The sequence below is a fragment of the Elgaria multicarinata genome, chromosome 9, assembly GCF_023053635.1.
Source record: "Elgaria multicarinata webbii isolate HBS135686 ecotype San Diego chromosome 9, rElgMul1.1.pri, whole genome shotgun sequence".
In the NCBI taxonomy this organism is placed as follows: Eukaryota; Metazoa; Chordata; class Lepidosauria; order Squamata; family Anguidae; genus Elgaria; species Elgaria multicarinata.
Genome location: NC_086179.1, coordinates 26,699,283 through 26,719,715, shown reverse-complemented (window position 1 = coordinate 26,719,715; position 20,433 = coordinate 26,699,283). Strand labels below are relative to the sequence as shown.

The window sequence follows — 20,433 nt, the reverse complement described above, 5'->3', positions numbered from 1 at the left end:
CTTCCACTAGTACAATGGGCTAAATAAAATCAACATGCTTAGTGTGTTGTCCAAACCCAGGATCCTGACTTAAGGCAGAATTACAGACTGCAGTTTGTTCTTGGTTTACGATTTCTGGCTTGTTAAGAGAGGAACAAGCCAGGATCCCAGGTTTAGAATACATGCTCAATGAACCACTTCTGGTTTGGTTAGCTAGCTGCACTCGCAAGAGGAGCCAGGTGGGTGTGAACACACTGCAGGCACACACATGCATCTCTTTCACTGTAAGCCAGGATCCTCTGGGATTCTAGCTTACCACTGCTTGATAATCTTATTCCATGTTGTTTTTAATTGTGTTGTACCCCGCCTCGATCCAGAGGGAGAGGCGGGTAACTAATAATAATAATAATAATATAATAATAATAATAATAATAATAATAATAATAATAATAATAATTCAGCCAAAACTCAGCTTGCAAAGAACAAATTAGAAAGTAATACTACAGTAAAGCAAAAGTCTTTATAAAAAAACAAAAAGGTTAAAAAAATCTGGATCCCTAATGGACTATTCAGGCTCCAAACGTAAAGATGCTTACTTGGGAATAACCCTTACTGAATACTGTATTTACTTATTTATTTATGACATTTCTATACTGCCCAATAGCCGAAGCTCTCTATACATTGGGACTTTCCTCTGAGTAAACATGCATAGGATTGTGCACAAGTCGAGTGAAGCCAGCTTCCTGAGAAGGGAATTCCTCAAAACTGGAACTATCACTAAAAAGGCCCTGTTCCTCCTCTTATAATAGTAACCATTAATAACGCTTAGCATTTATATAGTGCTTTAGAATACTCAAAGCATTTTACATACGTAGTAACGTACTTGTATCCTTACAACAACCATGTAAAGCAGGGCAGTGTTATTATCCCCATACTGCAGATTAAGCACTAAAGCAGAGAAAGAGCTGCTTATCTGAGGGCATTTATGCCAGAAGTGAGTTTCGCAGATCAGGGTTTTAGCCATTGCATGACACCAACACTACATCTCAAACAAGTTACTAGTTCAGCTATTTCATAAAGTCGTGGACTTTTCTCCATTGGATAGAAGTTGTCTAGACAGGTGAAAAGAGAATTCTGAGTACAGCTCTTTTAAGGATTGTGACATAAATTCACCCTGGCCTAGGCCAGTCTTAAACTTTTGTGAACACTGTTTAGCTATATACACTTGTCTCGTAATTATATATTTAGATTTGTGGGTCAGGAAAGGAAGAGCAGTACTAATGGGTTTGGTGGTGTGTGTTTTTTAAAAAAAACTTTATTCTAACTTGGTCTTTTCAGATATTGAACATAACCCTGGGTAGATCTAGAGCAGTGTTTCGGCAAGGCCCTGTGCAAATTGTTTTTGCCGTCCGAGAGAAACGTGGATTCTTGAATGGGTCTGAAGTCAGCGAACTGCTAAGGAACCTGTCTATGGTGGAGTTCAGTTTCTATTTGGGATTTCCTGTCCAGTATATTGCAGAACGTGAGTATTCATATCACACAGTGATTCCTGTTTTCCACCTGACCCTATGATTATTTGCTTTAAATATTTTCATTATCCTGCCTTTTCATTGAAAAGCCTTCAAGGCAGATTACCAACATTAAAATAGTTTGGTGTGAAATAGCAAACAATCCAACCCACTAAAAATTACAATCTCCTCCTTTCCCACCGTCAGATTCCCAATAGGACTTGTCTCTATGGCTGCTATTAAACTTTCTTAAAAGCAGGATGATATCTGATCATGGATCTCCCACTATCATGTCTAGTTTGTCCTTAAATCATCAAGAGAAATCTTTGGCTGTGTTCAGACAACTTGATAGTCAACAGTAGGGTAATAATCAACTCAACAGTTGTTTATCTAGGGGGTACTCCCCACGTACTATGATAATAAACAATCGTGGTGTGGATTAGGATCAGCCTTGAGTTGACTATTAGTCCACACTGAGGCCTTAGCTAGACCTAAGGTTTATCCTGGGATCGTCCCGGGGTTGTCCCTCACTGCTCCCAGGATCCCCTGTGTGTCATTTACATAAACAGGGATGACGCCAGGATGATCCCGGGATAAACCTTAGGTCTAGCTAAGGCCTGAGTTGACTCACTCATCTCCTGCCCTCTCTCCCACCCACCCCAGTCCTCCCATCAGCCATTGTTGCCGATAAATCTATCCTGCCATCTGGACTAGAGCAGCAGCTACCTCTGACCGTTCTTGCCTTGAAACTCTGTAGCTGAAGAAATAACTAACAGTGCCTTCCACACAACACGATAACCAACGGTGGTTCAAATACCCAACTCTGCACAACATTGGTTACTTGTGTTTGTTTTTCCAGACCATTTTAACCATTGGTTAAAAAACTCCTTCCACACAACATGATAACCCACAGTGGGTTAAATAACCAACCATCACCTATTTAAACTACCTTTGGTTATCATGTTGCCTGAATCCAGTCTATGGGCTCATCTACACCAAGCAGGATACATGAAAGCTATATGAAAGCAGTATATGAAAGGCAGGAGCCACACTAATGCTTTAAAGCGGTACTGAAGTGCACTGAGAACTGTTGGGTCTAACACACTGGCCTTAGCTAGACCTACGTGATAGTCCGCGATGGAGGAGGGAAAATCTCGTGTTGCAATTAATGCGAGATCCCTCCTCCATTTACCCGTGAGGCGTGATGACCTCAGGAAGAGAGGCATTGAGCCCGCCATTTTTTTTATTTTTAATGGAAGAGCACACGAATGCTCGTGCGCTAAAGGTAGGTGCTTTTTTAAAAAATAATTTCATTTCCCGCTCCCCCCCCACCCTACCCCCAATGGGCGCAGCTCCCAGCTCCATCTGAGTAATCGTGCGGAGCCGGGTCAAACCGCGGCAATGGGCCACACGTTCCGCAGTCTCAGGCTAAGCCTGAGACCGCGGAAAAAGTGGGCCCAAAGTGGAGGGCTCTATTCCGGGGCAAGGGAGGGATCATCCCTCCCTGATCCCAGGATCCCCTGTGCGTCATGTGGATGCACAGGGACGATCCCAGGGTTCGCCCTGTGATAAAGCTCGGTCTAGCTAAGACCTATGAAAGCAGTATGTGTCAATGGGCCCCAACAGCTGCCAGTGCACTTCAATACTGCTATAAAGCAGTAGTGTGGCTCCTGCTTTTTATATGCCGCTTTCATAGTGGAATACCCTGCTTGGTGTAGATTAGGCCTTTGAGTGAGTTGGGCCCTACTTTGGGAAATAGAAGTGGGATAGTGCAATTAACATTTAAGGAAGAAAAAGAATATATTATTTCACTGTAGAAATTTACAATTTAAACCAAAGGTTGTTCTCAGGTGGCCAGGGGCCTTCTTGGAATCCAGATGTGGCCCTTCGGGTTTCCCAGACAGCCACTGCTCTTCCCCTTGCTCCTAACTACCAATTATATGGTTGTTTCCCAGCTTTGTACAGGTTTTGCTCCCATTCTCTAACGCTGTAATTCTTCTCCCAAGGCTTAGTTACTGGCAGTAAAAGCTTTTAGCTAAAATAGGCTGGGATTTTGACATTCATGAATTCATTTATTCCATTTCTATACTGCCCCATAGCCAAAGCTCTCTGGGCGGTTCACAGAGGGTATAGCTAGACGGGGCGATATCCTGGGGATCGCCCCGGGATCGACCCTGTGCGTCCACATGACGCACAGGGCATCCCAGGAGCAGGGAGGGATGATCCCTCCATTTCCCCGGGATATCGCCCTACCCTTTCAGCCCACTTTTTCTGCGGTCTTGGGATGATCCCAAGACCACGGAACATGTGGCCTGGCGTTGCAGGTTGTTCCGGCTCCTCACGAGTAACCGGGGTGGGGTGGGGGGAGTGGGGAAATTCATTTACTTTTTAAAAAAATACTGACCTTTTGCGCACGAGCGCTCATGCGCTCGGTCTCCTTTAAAAATAAAAAACAAAACGGCGGGCGTGATGTCCTCTTCCTCCTAGGACATCGCACGCGTGTGTAGACAGAGGGGGAGATCTCGCAATAACCATATGGTTATCGCGAGATCCTCCCTCCTCCGTCGTGCTAGACCGGGTAGGTCTAGCCATGGCCAGAGATTAATAACCATTTAAAATACATTATACAAAGCGAAAACCATTTACATGAAAACATATAAACAGAGAGCACAGACACACACACACGGAAAACATATCTAAAAACAACTTAAATTGTTAGAGGGCACCACCCTTTTGGCTCCACCCCTTTTGCCTTCAGCCCTGCCCACTACTGGAATGCAGCCCCCGAGAGCTTCTCCGACATTTAATCCAGCCTGCGGGCTGAAAGAGGTTCTGCACCCCTGATGCAAGGAATAAAACTCTGTGTGTGTGTGTGTGTGTGTGTGTGTGTGTGTGTGAGAGAGAGAGAGAGAGAGAGAGAGAGAGAGTATAGTGTGTGCATGTGCGTGGCATATGTAGGTGATACGTTAAGGGATCCATTTAGACAACACGCTAAGCCATGTTTAGGCCACTAATCCTTTTGCAGCAAATGGTTAGTGAGCATGTTTAAACCATGGTTATGTAGCTAGCAACCATGGTTAGGAATGGTTCACACGACATGCTTAGCTGTTATATTTAGCTCAAAATGCTTAACCATCATGGCTTAGTGTGTTGTCTGAGCCAGGGTCAATGCCGTAAAACATGCTTGAGTTTCCAGATTCTAAAAGGTGGCACATTAAGGAAGCCACTGTGTATATCAAGGCAGGAGGCTTAGCCAGTCTGCAAATAAAATAACAAGCTTTCTAAATTTATACTTTAGCGTTCTTCCCCTCCTCCAGGCTCCTAATGTGCAAGCATATAATGGCTGTGTAGGAATTTAATTAATTTAGTTTAATGGTCAGAACATAGAGCTGGCAGTGATTATTATCTTGGTCAATTGACTTTCCCCAGGACCTTGACCAATTTATTTCACTGTCTCAGTATGAATTATAAAATATTCTCTTGATTCTAGGCTCTTACCTTTCTCAGTCTTTTAATTGATGGTCCTTGCTTCTCCCTATATTTTTTTTCCAGCTGTTTATTATTCTCAACTGAACACATCCTACTTGATGAAATTTTCCTGGGTGAGAACAGGTATGTACTGTAAGACTGAATAGCTTCATGATACCTATTTGATAGATAATATACGGAATCCATCATTAAATTCCTTTAAATTTTTAAAATTGTGTCTGCAGTTCTGAATAGCGATGGGCAAGCTCTCACCTGTTCACCTTGAATTGACTCAGAAATGAACCCAGTTCTTTTTAAAAACATGGAAAAATGTGGCTCGTTTTCTGATCTAATGTGAACATCATCCCTCCCTGCTCCCAGGATCCCCTGTGCGTCACGTGGACGCACAGGGACTATCCCGAGACAATCCCCGGGATATTGCCTGGTGTAGACATGCCCTATGACTAAGCATGCAGAAATCAAGGACGTCCCATAGCCACTGTCCATAAGGCATAGCACACTTGCTATCTAAATATGGAACTATAAGTTATGAAGAGCCTTGGACTGCTGCTAAAAACAACACACCCATGTTGACTATCTCCCTCCTCTCTGCAACATGTAATTAAACTTACCCCCTGGTATGATGTCATCACAGTGAGCAACTCTCCCACTTTGCCGGCTGTCACTGAAAGGAGTGGGGAAACGCGTCATAATGATCTCAGGACACAAATTAAGTGGTACTTTATGGAAGGGAGAACTAGACACGGAGCTATTGTTTCCAACATGGAAACAATATCTTGGTTTTTGCAGTGTGTAGCTCTGTTCTAAGTAACATGGCTTGTTTTGTCCTCTGCTTCTCTTTTTAGTTAAGGACTTCCCTTGTGCAAAATGTCTAGTAAAATACATAGAGCCAGCCGCACAGAGCAGAACACTTTTTTTTTTTAGCTTAGCAATTTTATGTAACTTTTAATTATACATAAGCTGTGAGTAATAATCACCTCTCTCCCCAACGACACACTTTCTGGTTGAGTTCTTGATGGCGAATGATCAAGCCCCCGGGGGGATGGTAGTAGGCGTAGAGTCGTGCATCCCGATCCTTTGCTTACTTGGATGTAGCTTCCACTGAGTTCAGCCTTAATGCCCCAGTTTTGTACTGATCACTTTGATGCCTTTCCAGCATCAATATAATCACATGGAGAGGAGACATCGAAGATTCCTTTCCATGTTTGCAGAGAGAGAGAGAGAGAGAGAGAGAGAGAGAGAGAGAGAGAGAGATACAGATATAAAGTTTGGAAATATCCATGGGTAGGCATTTAAATATATTAAAAAATAAACAGCTGTAGCAAAGGTTATTTCAAATTTAGGTCATAATGTCCTGATGTAATTCTGAGGACCCAAGTTAAGGATTAGAAAGGAGCAAAGCTTGCAGATGTGAAAACTGGATATTAGGAAAGAATCACATGGAGGTTGAAATGATTTTTGAACTGTTTTCTAGTTTTCTACCTTAGTGGTTTTCCTACCCCAATTTCTGTCTTTTATCACAAATAATCTCCCTCTTAGCTGGTGAGCTCCAAGTCCTGTAGTTTATGTTGATATACTCTTCTGCTTATGTATGACTATTTAGTTCACATGTCAGCATTATGTTGTGTTTGTAGCAGAGGCCAGGTTATTTCCAAAGAAGTGCCAAAGACACAGGCTTCTTCCAGAGGTGCCTTTATTATGCAGTTGCCCTGCCTCATTCACAGAATTTTATAGGGGTGTCCAGGTGACGTCATCTTCCCACCGCTTCTGCTGTTTTTTTCTTTCCATAAAAATATTTGTTAAAGAGGAAGTTGGAGTAGACCCACTGAAATCAATGGGCAATGTGTAATTCTGCTAGCGCAAATGAAGTTGCATTAGTAGAAACTAGGTTTCTGACTTTGTGCTAGAGAAGAATCCATCTAAAGTTACGATTGCTCAGGTGGTTGCTCAATGCTTACTCAAGCGGTTGCGCAATGCTTGCACAAGCGGTTGTGTAACAGAAAGATTCAGTGGAGCTCCATTAGCGCTATTTGAGTTTGCGCAATGACACTATTAGATGCTGTCCAGTGGGACTTAATTTAGTCATAACTGACCACTGATTTCAGTGCATCTACTTGAAATATGCCTAAATGTGGACCCAATCCATGTCTTTATTCTGGAGTAAATAGAAAAAGGGGAAGAGCAAGTGTAACTAAGGGAAAATAACTTTTGATAGCCAGATTCTAGTCTTAAATAGATATAATACATCATGATAGATAACTTAGCTATAGAATATCCACCACGGCTTCTATCATCACCAAGGAATCAAATCCTACCTTCACCACATTGGTTGGTAATCTCCAAATTACCTGTGATTTGAAGTTGCACATTCAAATATCATTTTTCCTATGGTCTTATTTTCTATCTGAATGTATTTTTCATCATAGTTGTCCTGGGTGTTGTCAACCAGAAAATTCAAGAGGACGTTTTCCAGGCTGAGATGGAGCGGAAGCTAGCCCAGTTATTAAACGAGGCCTTGGGCAGAGGGCGGATATGGAAAAGGGCAACGTTTGCTGGGAACAATGTTGTGCAGGTATGTGAACGGAATTCAAGTGGTTGTCTAAATCAGGAAAGAGAGCATCAGCCATACAAAATTTGCTGATCTGTGATTATCTCCCCGCCCCGAATGTTTTAAATTATGTTTTCTTGTTATTGCTATCTTTTGGTTTGCTGGGTGACTGAAGGAAAGGTCTGTTTTTTATGGTAACTGGCTTGCATAAGCAGAACTTGAATTAATTGACTTGAGTAGGAGTTTTATTTAATGTGGTTCTTTTGTTATTGCTTCAAATGGATGAAATTTTTTGCTTGTTTTTCTTCTGTTTCTTCTCTTGTGATCCTGTCAGTCCCAATTCCTCCTCCAAAGGTGGTAAGAAATTGTCCGGTTTCTTTTTTCTCCCCCTTTACCCATTGTAAGCTGAAGTCAGATCTATAAGAAAATTGTGTCCTTTGAATGTTTTCATGAACACTGAAATAGATGGTCATAAAGGGTATGCAACTGTCCATATTACTTCAGAAAGATACAGCATTTATTTCCCAGAGCTTTACACTACTTTTTGTTGTGATTTGGCTATTCAATGTAATTCCTCTGCAAGTAGCTTTGTCTTGGATGGAAGTAGACAAAAGTTCAGCCTGGTAGGGCTAGCTATTGGTGACCTTCTCTACGGATGATGAAACAGAAATACAGAAAGGTTATGTACAGGAATAGAAAAGTTTCTAGGTCTCAAGTTCTAGGTTAGTAGTTGCGATTGTATGCCAGCCTTTGTATTCCAGCTTTTGCTTGGCATAGTGACTGTACACTGGGGCTATTATCTACAAATACATTATATAGCTGGTGTTACATTTTGGTTTTTGCTCCACTGTATTTTATTCGTTCCTTATACAGAATCATCAGTGTACATAGTGCTTTATAGTGTTACACAGGCAAAAATATACAGATCCCTGCCCCAAGGAGTTTACAATCCAAAATAGCTAATGGACAGACAACAGAGAGAAAGGAGGAACAGAGGAGGTTAGCTAGGGATAAGTGTGGACAAATGAAGTTAATGCACTTAAAGCTTGGGTCACACTCTTACACACACACATACACACACACACACTCACCATGGGGAAATGTGTTGGAGGAAGAACAGCAGGGATACATAGTAGAAGGTAAAATTTAAAAGATCCATTGGCTTTGCAAATGCAACTCTTAGCGTGGCCTGAGGTAGATTCTCTGGTTGACCCCAAGTCAACCTTCACACTTATCTATGTTAATGATGAGATATTTTTTTAAAGTTTGGCTTTACGTTGTTGAGACTGACATCTTTTAATGTTTTCTGACTTCTAATGTATTGCTGCTTTCATTGGTTTGCTGTCCTAAGTTGTGATTTTAGATTTGGTTTTATGTACTCCTAGTTGTTGATTTGATATTATTATTTTTTATGACTCAGCTTGAGCATCTTATGGAAATGTGACTGATAAATAAACTGCTGCTGTTCTGATCTGAATTTTTATCAGTTTTGTAATTTATTCTTCTTCTGCTGTGTTGTGTGTTGTACATTAATTGAGTCATATTTATTGACATGGTTCCAGTGTAATGCTAAACCATAGTTTAGTGTTATGAAAATGAGACTGCTTAAACCTTGGGCTCCAGGACTCTCTCCCTCCTCCAGCAAAACTGCAGGAAATAAATTGAAAGCATCCTGGCTCTGGTTTTAACTAAATGGAATTTGTCATTACATCCAACCAGGAACTATGGGAGCATTGTTTCCATAACACTAAACTATGGTTTAGTATTTCTTCTGAACAGGACTGTTCTGTAGTATGTTATTTTATTGAAAGAGAGAGAGAGAGTTTGATTTGTTTTCATAGAAGTGATTTTTGTTTGCTGCTCAAATGGCCTGGTTTTGGCCATGTGGCAAGGTATAAATGCGAAAAGTATATAAATAAACAGGCAGATTTATGACATACATGCAAGTGAGGCAATGCAGTATACCCTACTCTACCAACCTGGGAGAAAAATGTACTGCTTATAAAACAACTCGGAATCTTTTATATTTAAGTCCTCCCACAATTAAATTTTAGCAGAGGAGACACACTAAATCTATCTGAATTGCTCAAAAAGGTTTTTCATAGACGTTAAATGTGCGGTGAAGATAACCAGAAATGACAGAGCTGTCACAGAATGTGTTTGATTGAATTCTAGCTATATTCATTTTATGTATGGATATCCTTTCTTTCATCCTTCATTACATTTTAGTATTTGAACTTCAATTGGAATAGGGGAGAGAGTTTGGCATGGGGAGGAAATGAAATTATGAATTGCTGCCCAAAAATATATTTTCCAGGAAACATAATTTCTAGATAATAATATAAATTTAGAATCCAGTTGTCTTTTCTTATTAGAACCTGTAACACAAAGTTTGTGTAATTTATGTTTGCAACAAGGCCTAGAAGCACTGCTATAGCTAAAGGTTTGTCAGTGATCCCATTGTAAATTTGACATTTTGAGAGATGATATTAGCAATGCTCCAAATATCATAACTAACTGAAAATAAATCCATAAATTATAACCTTGGATGACATGTATTCTTCTTGTGTTTTGATTTAGATATTATATTAGCTAGTTTTATTGAGGCAGCTCAGGCAAATCAAAAATAATTTTCTTCTGAACTGAACACAATACTAGCCCAGTCCTATGTGCCACCACATAAATTCTTACAGCTGGAACCATTGATAACCTTTTGTGCAGTATCTCATTTTTTTCTTCTTTCTGCAATATACTCAACTACTTAGGAGATTACTTCATACATCTGGTGAAATGGGCTCTAGCCCATGAACGTTTACGGCACAATAAATTTCATAGCATCATCGAATTGCAGAGTTGTTTGTCTTTACAGTGCCTTAGGAGGCTTGGGTGTTCTTACAGTATTGCTTGCTCCTTGTACATTAGTACCTTTGGTTTGGGTTTTCTATTTAGAATTTTCCTCTGCTATGCCTACTTTTGAACAAAAGCAACCACATAAATGGCTAAGCAAACTCTGGCTTAAAATGGATTAGATGAAATACTTCTAATGTTTATACAAAGGGAAAAGGGAGGGTGTTTAAAAAGAAGAAGAAAAGGTCTCAATTAGAGTCAATGCTGTCCCACGGGCCCCATGTTGCACACCCGTGTTCTACAACCTTACAAATCTCAGGGCCACAATACCTGATGGAGCTCCTCTCCTGATGCTTGTATTTTATAGTTTTTAATTGTGCACTGCCCAGAGAGCATATTATTTATTATAAAAATGTAATAAATAAATGAATGCATAAAAAAAATATTAACCTTCCTGGAGACTATGATCAGCATGTGAGGCCCTCTTCCAAATGTCTCCTCCAAGGGAGGCTTGGAAGGTGGCAACAACGGAGAGGACCTTCTCAGTTATGGCCCCCCAATTATGGAATGCTCGCTCCACTGAGGTCCACCTGGCACCAAAATTGGCAACTCTTCGGAGCCAGGTTACAGCTTTCCTCTAGTCCCAGGCATTTGATAGCATATGATAGGGCTTTTATTGACAGTTTTTTAAAATCAGGTCCTGATATCTTAGTGTAGCTGTTTTTTTAGCTGTTTAAATTTTTTCTTGAATTTCGTATGTTAATTTTTTATTATTATTATATTGTATTTTGGGGTTGTCATTTTTCTGAACTGCCCAGAGTGCTTTTGTTATTGGTTGGTGTAGAAATGAAATACATGAAATGAAATTATGAGTGCTAGCTTTCATGTGGAATCATCCAATGATACGAAAGGAAAGACTCACATCAGGTATTTGCTTTTTCATGCTGCTCTAAATATAATGCATGTAGTGATAGCAGTCATGGGGCAGGGAGAATATGCAGTATATCCAAGAGTGTTTTAATTTGAAGCTTTCTCGTGTTGATGTGCCTTTTCAGATTGTAAACGTATCACGCTTACACGAAGCTGACAGCCCAGTTATGCTGGTTTATTTTGTGGAGGATCAAGATGGAGAAAGGCTTGGTGCTGTGAAGACGTCTGACTTGATTAACAAAGTGGATATCCAGAGGGCTGCCATCATTCTAGGATATCGCATTCAAGGCCCAGTGGCTCAGCGTGAGTCTCTCTAACAAATGTATTGATTATCGGTTCAGCATTTTTGAGGCGACATGGGGTGGATGTACACCAGGGTGCAGAACCTAAGGCCTGTGGGTCAAATACAGCCTGTCTGGGATCCCAACCCGGCTCCCTGGTTTTCCCCAGATGGCCACATCCCCTTTTCCCTGACTACTGGTTGTTTGATGATTTTGTGCAGTATTTTCCCCACCCTAAAAGATTGAAATGCCTTTCAAAAGGCATAGTTACCGGCAGTTAGAGCTTTAGGGTGCAATTCTATGGATGTTTAGACAGAAAGGAAAGCCTACAACTCCCAGCATGCCCCAGCCAGCATGGATCGCTGGGGCATGCTGGGAGATGTAGGCCTTCTTTTCTGTCTTAAATATCCACAGGTTTGTGCTTTAAGCTAAACATCCATAGGATTGCAACTTTAAGCTAAAATACATGGTTTTGGCCACAACCTCTTCTGTCTTCGGCCGCACCCACTGGAGTATGACCCCTTAAAATGGAATTTGGGCCCTTGAGGTGAGAGAGGTTCAGCAAAGGCAATCATTTTTCAAGTGGACATGAGATTATGCAGGGCTATTTGTCCGTAGATTCACTTTCATTTTGTGGAGAATGTTAAACCCCCTCTGCTTTTTTGGAATATGAACAGATGTGGTAAAATTCTCACCACGTGAGCAGATGTTAGATATAACCAGCTCTCAGTGATTTTAATCCTGCAACACTTACTATTTGGTAAATAGTTACCTTTATTCATCCGTTATACAACTAAAATTTGGTTTTGGTTTTGGGGCCTGCCCTATATTATCTGAGAATATAAGATAGGATAGGATATTGCTTGTATGTCAAATCTGCACACACACATACACACACCCAAAAAACTTTAGGGGGAAAACAGAAATCAGATTTAACTACTGCTATAAATTAAGGAGCTATAAAAGGCCTTGTAACTTCAGGCAAAAGTTGTTGGCGTAACATGAGCTTAGAAACATATGTCACAGTTTCTTTCCCTTGATTTAAATGACATTTTCTTTGCCAATCCTTTATTAACAGGATGGTAGTTTCTGCCCTTTTCGTACTTATATAATGTATCAGCTATGTGTCAGAATTAATTAGTGACTTCAGTGAATATCAGAAAAAGGAGCAGGGGATGTGAGGGAAATATATACAACAATATGGAGCTGAGCTGTCCTCAAATTAAAAATAATTTTAAACAGCAGGCATATGTAAACTACACCAGAGGATTCAGAATAGCTAAGGTTTGCATGAGTGGGGTTTAGTTATATAACTGCTTAACCTCTTAATGGTGTTGGCTTGTCTAGAGTGTTTGCATGATCCGCATGATGTAGCAGAATTGTGGATCAGGCCCGTGTTCATTTCCCACTGTGTTTGAGAGACAGGAGCACCTCTCTGGGTGTAGATTCCCATGCATGTATCTGATACGTTGGATCAGAGCCACTTCTAAAACGGCAATCCAGTTCTTTGGCTTGCATGTAGGTATTTAGGAATCCTCCAGGACAGTACAACTTCTCAAAACTTAATATTGGTGAGAGAATATAATGTTTCTATTGCTGGCAGATAACATTAGCATGTATTTTAAGGATTCGGGGGTATTTATAATATAACAGGCTTTGTTTTTCTTAAAAGACAGTAAAAGGTTTTCTGAATTAATGGAGCAAGATTATAGTTTATAAATACGTGTTTATTTTATAAAACTGTGAAGGATTTGTCTTGCATAGTTTTTAGTTCCCCCAAATCCTATGTTTGTAAGGATAACTATGGGGAAGACAAGTAAGCCTTTAAGCTTGTTATGGTCTGCCTATTTAATAGTATATTATGATATTTGCCTTATTCAAAGCTCTAAAAGTTGTCAGTGTTACGATATGTTAATACAGAACAAGCTTGACTTTTTACATATATTTTTATCAAATTAGTGTAAGCGTATTATTTAGTATTGAAGTAAATTTCGTCTTGAAGAAATTCTCCAAGCAGATAAGAGATTAGGGATGCCACCCTATGGGTTGTGCTTGCAATAGACAGAGGGTCTGGGTTCGGAGCTATCTGCCTATCCTATGCTGTGCCAGCAAGAGCCAGGCAGGACAACAGAGGTGATTTTGCCTCTGTTTAAAATGCAAAATGCCGCTAGATGGGCCTCTATCTAGGTGACTTACCTTTCAGTGGGCGGGAGGAGACTAGGGAGGCCATAGCATACTGTAGAACCCAGCCTCTCCCCTCCCCTCCCCACCCCCAGCATGCCCCCTTTCCTCCCTCTCCAACTTATCTTATGAGGTCACAGTTGAGACCTTGTAAGAGATATTTTGTGCAGCAAGACCACATCATGCCAGTCCTTTTCCAGCTTCATTGGCTTCCAGTCCAGGTCCGGACTTTAACATTTAAAGCCCTAAACAGCTTGGGGCCAGGCTCTCTGAAGGAACGCCTCCTCCCATATGTACCTGCCCGGACCCTAAGGTCATCCTCAGGGGTCCTTCTCCATGAACCCCTGCCAAAGGAAGTGAGGCAAGTGGCTACCAGGAGGAGGGCCTTCTCTGCTGTGGCACCCCGGCTGTGGAATGAGCTCCCTAAGGAGGTTCGCTTGGCACCTACATTATATGCGTTTAGACGCCAGGTGAAGACCTTTTTATTCTCCCAGCATTTTGACAGTCTATAAATAAATTTTAACTTGGTGTTTTAAATTTGTAATTTTGCATTGCTGCTGTTTTTATCTGGTTGAGCTTTTATATTGTATTTTATGTTATGGTTTTATACTGTTGTTTTATACTTTGAATGGTTTTAATTTTTGTGAACCGCCCAGAGAACTCCGGCTATTGGGCGGTATAGAAATGCAATAAATAAATAAATAAATAAGTTGGGGAGGAAAGGTTCATGATTGGATTTCCTCTGTCCTCGTAGCTCTGTCTATAAGCATAGAGGAGGAGATCTACAGTCTCTTGTGGTGTCCCAGATGCTGTCTAGGGACTAGAGAATTCTCTCTAATTCATTGAGAAAACATGTTGAGGTGCAATCTGCATCCCACTTCCACTGGAGTGGAAAGTATTCCATTGACATACTTTAGCAGCAGATCCTCTAACATCCTAAAGGATGTTACCACTATTTCTAACACCTCTCCAGGAATGTACACATCATGCCCAGTTGGCCTTTCATTCTTATTTACTGTGATGTCAGGGGGCAAGGCTACATGGTGCAGTCCCATTCTCTGACCATGTAAGTTGGTAAGAACTTTTTTGAACATCTGAATAGGGCTGCTGTGTAGAGCCTGCTCTTATTTCTTTCCAAATGTGCAAAGGTCGAGTGAGGGGCAGGATTGGCATGTGCATGGAGTTTGGTGCAAGTCAGCCCATCCAGTCTGACTTCTCCCCCACCCCGAGTATATGTGAGAACAGGGCTGCAATCTCCGTTACTCTTCCTTATAAGCATACATTAGAACAGCCTTCTTCAACCTCGTGTCCTCCAAATGTATTGGACTCCAAATCCCATCGCTCTCCCAGCCAACATGGCCAATGGCTGAGAAGAGTTACATCTAGAGGCCACCAGGTTGAGGAAAGTGGCTTTAGGAGTTATGAGATCTTATGATTCAACACTTCTAAAATATCAGTACATTCACATCTGTCACAGGCAACATTCTAATTCTTTCCCAATTCCTTTGGCAGCTGTGGACAGGGTCAAAGAATCGCCTCCAGAGTCACAGAACAATCTTTGGATCATTGTTGGCGTTGCAGTCCCAGTAGCTGTGGTGCTGCTTATCATTATCATCTTATATTGGAAGCTCTGCCGAACTGACAAACTGGAATTTCAGCCGGACACCATGAACAACCTTCAGCAACGACAGAAGGTAATGGAGCTGGCGTGGGTGGAAAAGTTCTGCAGTGTCTAGACCAGGTTCCCCAACCCAGTCCCCTTCAGATGTGCCGAATTACAACTCCCATTATCCCCAAACAGCCCATGCAATGGGCATGCTGTTTGGGGATTATGAGATTTGTAGTATCTTTGGGCATTTTAAGGATGTTCCCCATGGCCCAGGAAGCATATCGTGTCAATGTGATCTTGAAACTATAGAACACTAGATTAATAATCCATATTTTTTCTGTAGGATGCATTTGGTACAATGAGAGAAAGAACTGTTAATTGGCTTGGCTGCTAATGGCTAATAAATGATGTAAGTAGCAAGTTTAGAGTGTAAGTCTCACGTTGCCTTCAGTGAAGAACAGGAAAAAGTTGATTAGGTGATACCTTTTATTGAGCTTATGTTCATTGGTGTTTGAATTACTAAGGGGAATATTTCTGACACTGCTATTTGTAGACCATTGGATGAGCTGAGAAAATGTCTTTTGCAAAACAGTTAAATACCACTGGCTTACTGGCAACATCTCCATGTAAGTTTGTTTTAATTTTCAACTAAGTAATAACAGGAAGAAACGTCATCAGCATTATCTGGATCCATTATCTGGATCCATTTCAGTTGGGTTTCAGGTCTGGTTTTGGCACGGAAACAGCCCTGGTCACCCTGTATGATGACCTGTGTCGGGAGAAAGACAGGGGGAGTGTGACTCTGGGGGAAAGGGGAAGAATGGGAGTGGGGCACGTGTGGAGGGGAGGGGGCTTCATGCATAATCAGTTACCTGTTGCTCTTTATCTTGGATTATGGGGTTAGAGTAAGATCTAATACCATTTTAGGTTGGAAATACATGACAATCCGAAGGACTTCACAAACTTTTTCTTGCCACTGTTAAGTGCTCCTGAAGCAAGCATTGTATGAGTTGTAGTCATAATATTTCAGTCCTCTTGCATTCAGGGACTGATATGCTGCAGATATTTTCTGCTCTGTGTCATACTTTCACTGTCCTTAATTAAGCATGGGAAAGAAGAGAGGGGCATTAAGCATTTGTGGTTGTGATGCTGTCAGAATATCTTAGTGGCACCTCCTGCCTCTCTCTACATTGTTGAGACTGAATGGTAAAATCAAGGTCAGCAACAGCTATAACCTAGATGAACTTCTGACTTTTGCATTCCCTGTTTTTCTTGAGCTGTGTTGATAGTTAATGGTAGAATTCTACCTGGGAAAAATGGGAGTGTGGTTTAAGTACTAAATATTATCCCACCTCCCAAAAAATTAACAAATACTTTTTGAAATGGTTTGTTCGTAATTCCTTTAAGTGGACTGTATATAATAGGCCTGGGGAACTTTGCTTTGAGAGGCAGACTTACCCCATTTGTAGCTTGCATGACCTTAGTTTGAACAGAAGAGTCATGTTGGATCAGGCCGAAGCCTGTATAGTCCAGTATTCTGTTCCCACAGTGACCACCCAGATGCTCCACCAGGAAGCCCTGAAGTAGGACATGAATGTAATAACACCCTCTCGGTCGTGTTGCCCAGCAACTGGCATTGAGAGGCATATAGCCTGTATTATATAATACATATTATTAATGTCCAAAGCAGGGACTTGCACATTTTCCCCATAAGATGTGTGTGTTCCCATACTCAGGTGTAGGGTTCAGAATTCACTGGCACTTTCTCCTATATTATTAATGTCCAAAGCCAATTCCAGACAGAACCCCAAAGCTCTCTGCCATCACAGGGTCCACAAGAATTAGATCCCTCTAGAATACTTCGCTGATTTAGGCTGAAATTCACTAGCTTCCAAAGGCTTTTTATGCGTCAAAGACCTTTCTTATGTGTAAATGTACCAGAAACAGTAATGCTTTTTACTCTTTCCTGGTGTAGAATGTTGTATATTCTTTCCTTCTTTCCTTCATTGAGCCCATAAAAGTTCTCCATTTTGATAAACTTGGAAGAGTTTTATTCTAAGTTTATACTTAGTGATCTATAAAATGTACAGTATTACACACTAAGTAAAGCACTAAGTATTTGGTGGTGATGTGAAGAGATCTCCTCCTGTTGCTGCTCCTGTTTCTGTGAGTCCGTCCCGTTCCCTGCCAGTGTATTTGTGTAACAGGCTAAAACAACACAAGTTTGGGGGTGCTCCTGGATCCGTAGCTCCAAATGACAGCTCAGATAGATGCGATGGCCAGGAGTCAGCTTCGGCTGATACGCCAGCTGCGCCCCTTCCTAGAGTCGGAAGACCTAAAGACTGTAGTGCACGTGTTGGTAATTTCGAGGTTCGACTTCTGCAATGCACTCTACATAGGGCTGCCTTTGTGCCTACTCTGGAAACTTCAACTAGTTCAAAATATGGCAGCCAGGTTGGTCACCGGTATACCTAGGGGTAACCACATTACACCAGTTTTAAAATCACGTCACTGGCTGCCAATTAGTTTCCAGGTGAAGTATAAAGTATTGGTTAGTACCTTTAAAGCACCTTCTCCCGTACAATCCGCCCTGCACACTCAGGTCCCTTTACTCCAGTCAGCAAAAACTAGGCTGACAACTGTTACCCAGAGGACCTTCTCTTCTGCCACTCCCAGACTGTGGAATGGCCTGCCGGGAGAGATTTGCCAACTCAACAGTCTTTTTTAATATAAAATGCTATGAAGACTGATCTCTTCTGGCAAGCCTACCCTGTCGAATTTTAAGAAGTCTGGCTGTTTTTAACAGTGTATTAGTTTTATATGTTTCAATCGGTTTTATGTATTTTATAATATTTTTGTATTTCATGTTGTTCTCCGCCTCGATCCAGAGGGAGAGGCGGGATAATAATAATAATAATAATAATAATAATAATAATAATAATAATAATAATAATAATACAACAGAGGGGTACCTTTAGTCACTGCTGCAACTTGAATGGGCTATTGAGATGACCGGGTGGGACAAGTAGGAGGCAGTTGCTTTGCAAGGATCATTGCAGTTCCCAAAGAGAGGCCTAACAGAAAGAAATTAACCGGGTATTTCATTGCTTTCCTGGCATGTGGGAAGAGCAGATTAAATTTGGTTCAAGGTGAGGGAAATGAATCAAAATGATTTGAAATCTATTTGTAGGCAGACGGTACAGCATAATAAAAATTAGCGGTGAGCTTCTGATCTGGAAGCATTGCAACAGGGACAAATCTCAGTCCTTACTGTTCCAGTGGCTTCATCACAGATTGGTCTCTCCAAGTCGAAGCAGCCTTTTTAGCAGAAAGGTTACATAGAAATGCACCTAAAGTATGAATGACCCACTCTGCAAGTCACCATGGGCATGTCTACACCAGGGGAGGGGAGAGGGAGGATCTCGTGATATGCTAATCGCAAGATCCTCCCCCTCAGTCCACATGGACTGCGGCCAATTTTTTTTACAAACATGAAGAGCTGGAGCGCACTTGCGCTCCAGCGAAAAGTAAAAGGTAACCCCCCCCCAAAAAAACCATCCTGTTCCCCCCACACCACCCCCGATGAGCATGGAGTGCCTGAAGACCTCCATGCCCGGTTCCCAGCTCCTCACGTTTACTTGTGAGGAGCCAGGACAAAACCGGGACGTCCACTAACACCTGCCGTGGTCTCGGGACGATCCTGAGACCACAGGAAAAATTGGTCTAAAAGCCATCCCGGTTATCCCAGGGAAATGGAGTGATCTTCCCTCCCTGCCCCTGGGATCCCCTGTGGGTCATGTGGACGCATAGGGATGATCCCGGGGATGATCCCATGTCTCTTAAGAGCCTCCCCTTGATGTGAACGGTGTTGTCACATTGGATAAGGATTTTTATTTCCTTGGGAAATAAGAAGAATTCAGTACTGACATTTGTAAAGTTCTAGTTTCTCCCATCTTCAGCTTGAAGGTATGACCTGTATTAACTATGTAGGTCTGTTTAAATGGCAGGAGGTGTATGTGTGGGTGCACACCTGCAGGGACACCTAATTTGTTAGTTTTCGAAGGAAATAATGTGATTTTCTTACTTGGAGAAGCTTCATCCCCAATCAGTCATGTTTGAGAACTGTTAGATATGTTCTGCTGAAATGCAGATGTGTCTTTGGATCAGGGCTGATCCACCCAGGGCCATAGGTTCAGCCTTCAAGGTATTGTTAGAATCTTGCCTTTTTTCTAGCTTATGTGATTAAAACTGTGATTAAAATTCTAAAGAGTTGGGTAAAAGTAAAGTAGAGTGTGTTATTTTTATCTTACTCTATTAGAACAAACCTTCATTTGCAACTTTTTAACAGAGAGCAATTCAAAAAAGAAGTGCAGTGTGTCCTTTGAAATCCCCTAACTTTCTATCTGTTTTGTCTGTATAAATGATGTCTGCCTTGTGAGTATGAATTTGGTTTTTAAAGTGTGTAAACACACTGTACTCGCCGTACAAATACTGTACACTGTGTAAATACACTGGAAATAGGTAAGACTATGATCGTATGTACATTTACATGGGAGTAGACCAGTTGGACATAGTGGGATCTACAATTGAGCAAACTTGCCAGGATTTCTCTGTAAATGCTGTCTTTTATCTAGGCCAAGGACCCATATTGCTCTTCTTAGCAAAGATATTCCTTTGCAGGTGCACCAAGGAATACAAGGACACAGACTTTCTGTTATTTATTAATTCTTTATCATTCTGTCTGTTGTCTTGAAGAATAGCATCATGCATCTATTATTACACTTTGAAGATCAGACTGGAATATAAAATCAGTTACTGACTTTCCACTGACCCTAAACTGAAGTCATTTCTGTACAAGAGCTTTTTGCATTGGCTTCTAATTTCTTGCAGATTTTTTAAAAGACTCAGAGCATATCTCTCTTTTAAAACAACAACAACATAACACCTTTTCATGTTTCCTTTTTCTCACCACCACCAGTTTTCCAGAACTATGTACACTAGCATTTTTGCCAGGTCATAATTCACCAAGACGTTTTTACAGGGTCTCCAGAGCAGCTCAGA

At 41.3% G+C, this 20,433-nt stretch overlaps 1 protein-coding gene across 1 annotated transcript in view; it reads left to right on the top strand.

Annotated features, from left to right (window-relative positions):
• The window catches only part of KIAA1549 (KIAA1549 ortholog), a 124,725-nt gene that overhangs the window by 76,956 nt on the left and 27,336 nt on the right, over nt 1-20,433 (top strand). The window contains exons 6-10 of the mRNA XM_063133338.1: nt 1,318-1,501; nt 5,040-5,099; nt 7,403-7,548; nt 11,427-11,604; nt 15,276-15,457. Coding sequence (XP_062989408.1) covers nt 1,318-1,501; nt 5,040-5,099; nt 7,403-7,548; nt 11,427-11,604; nt 15,276-15,457 — 750 coding nt within the window. The remainder of the gene's footprint in view (nt 1-1,317; nt 1,502-5,039; nt 5,100-7,402; nt 7,549-11,426; nt 11,605-15,275; nt 15,458-20,433) is intronic.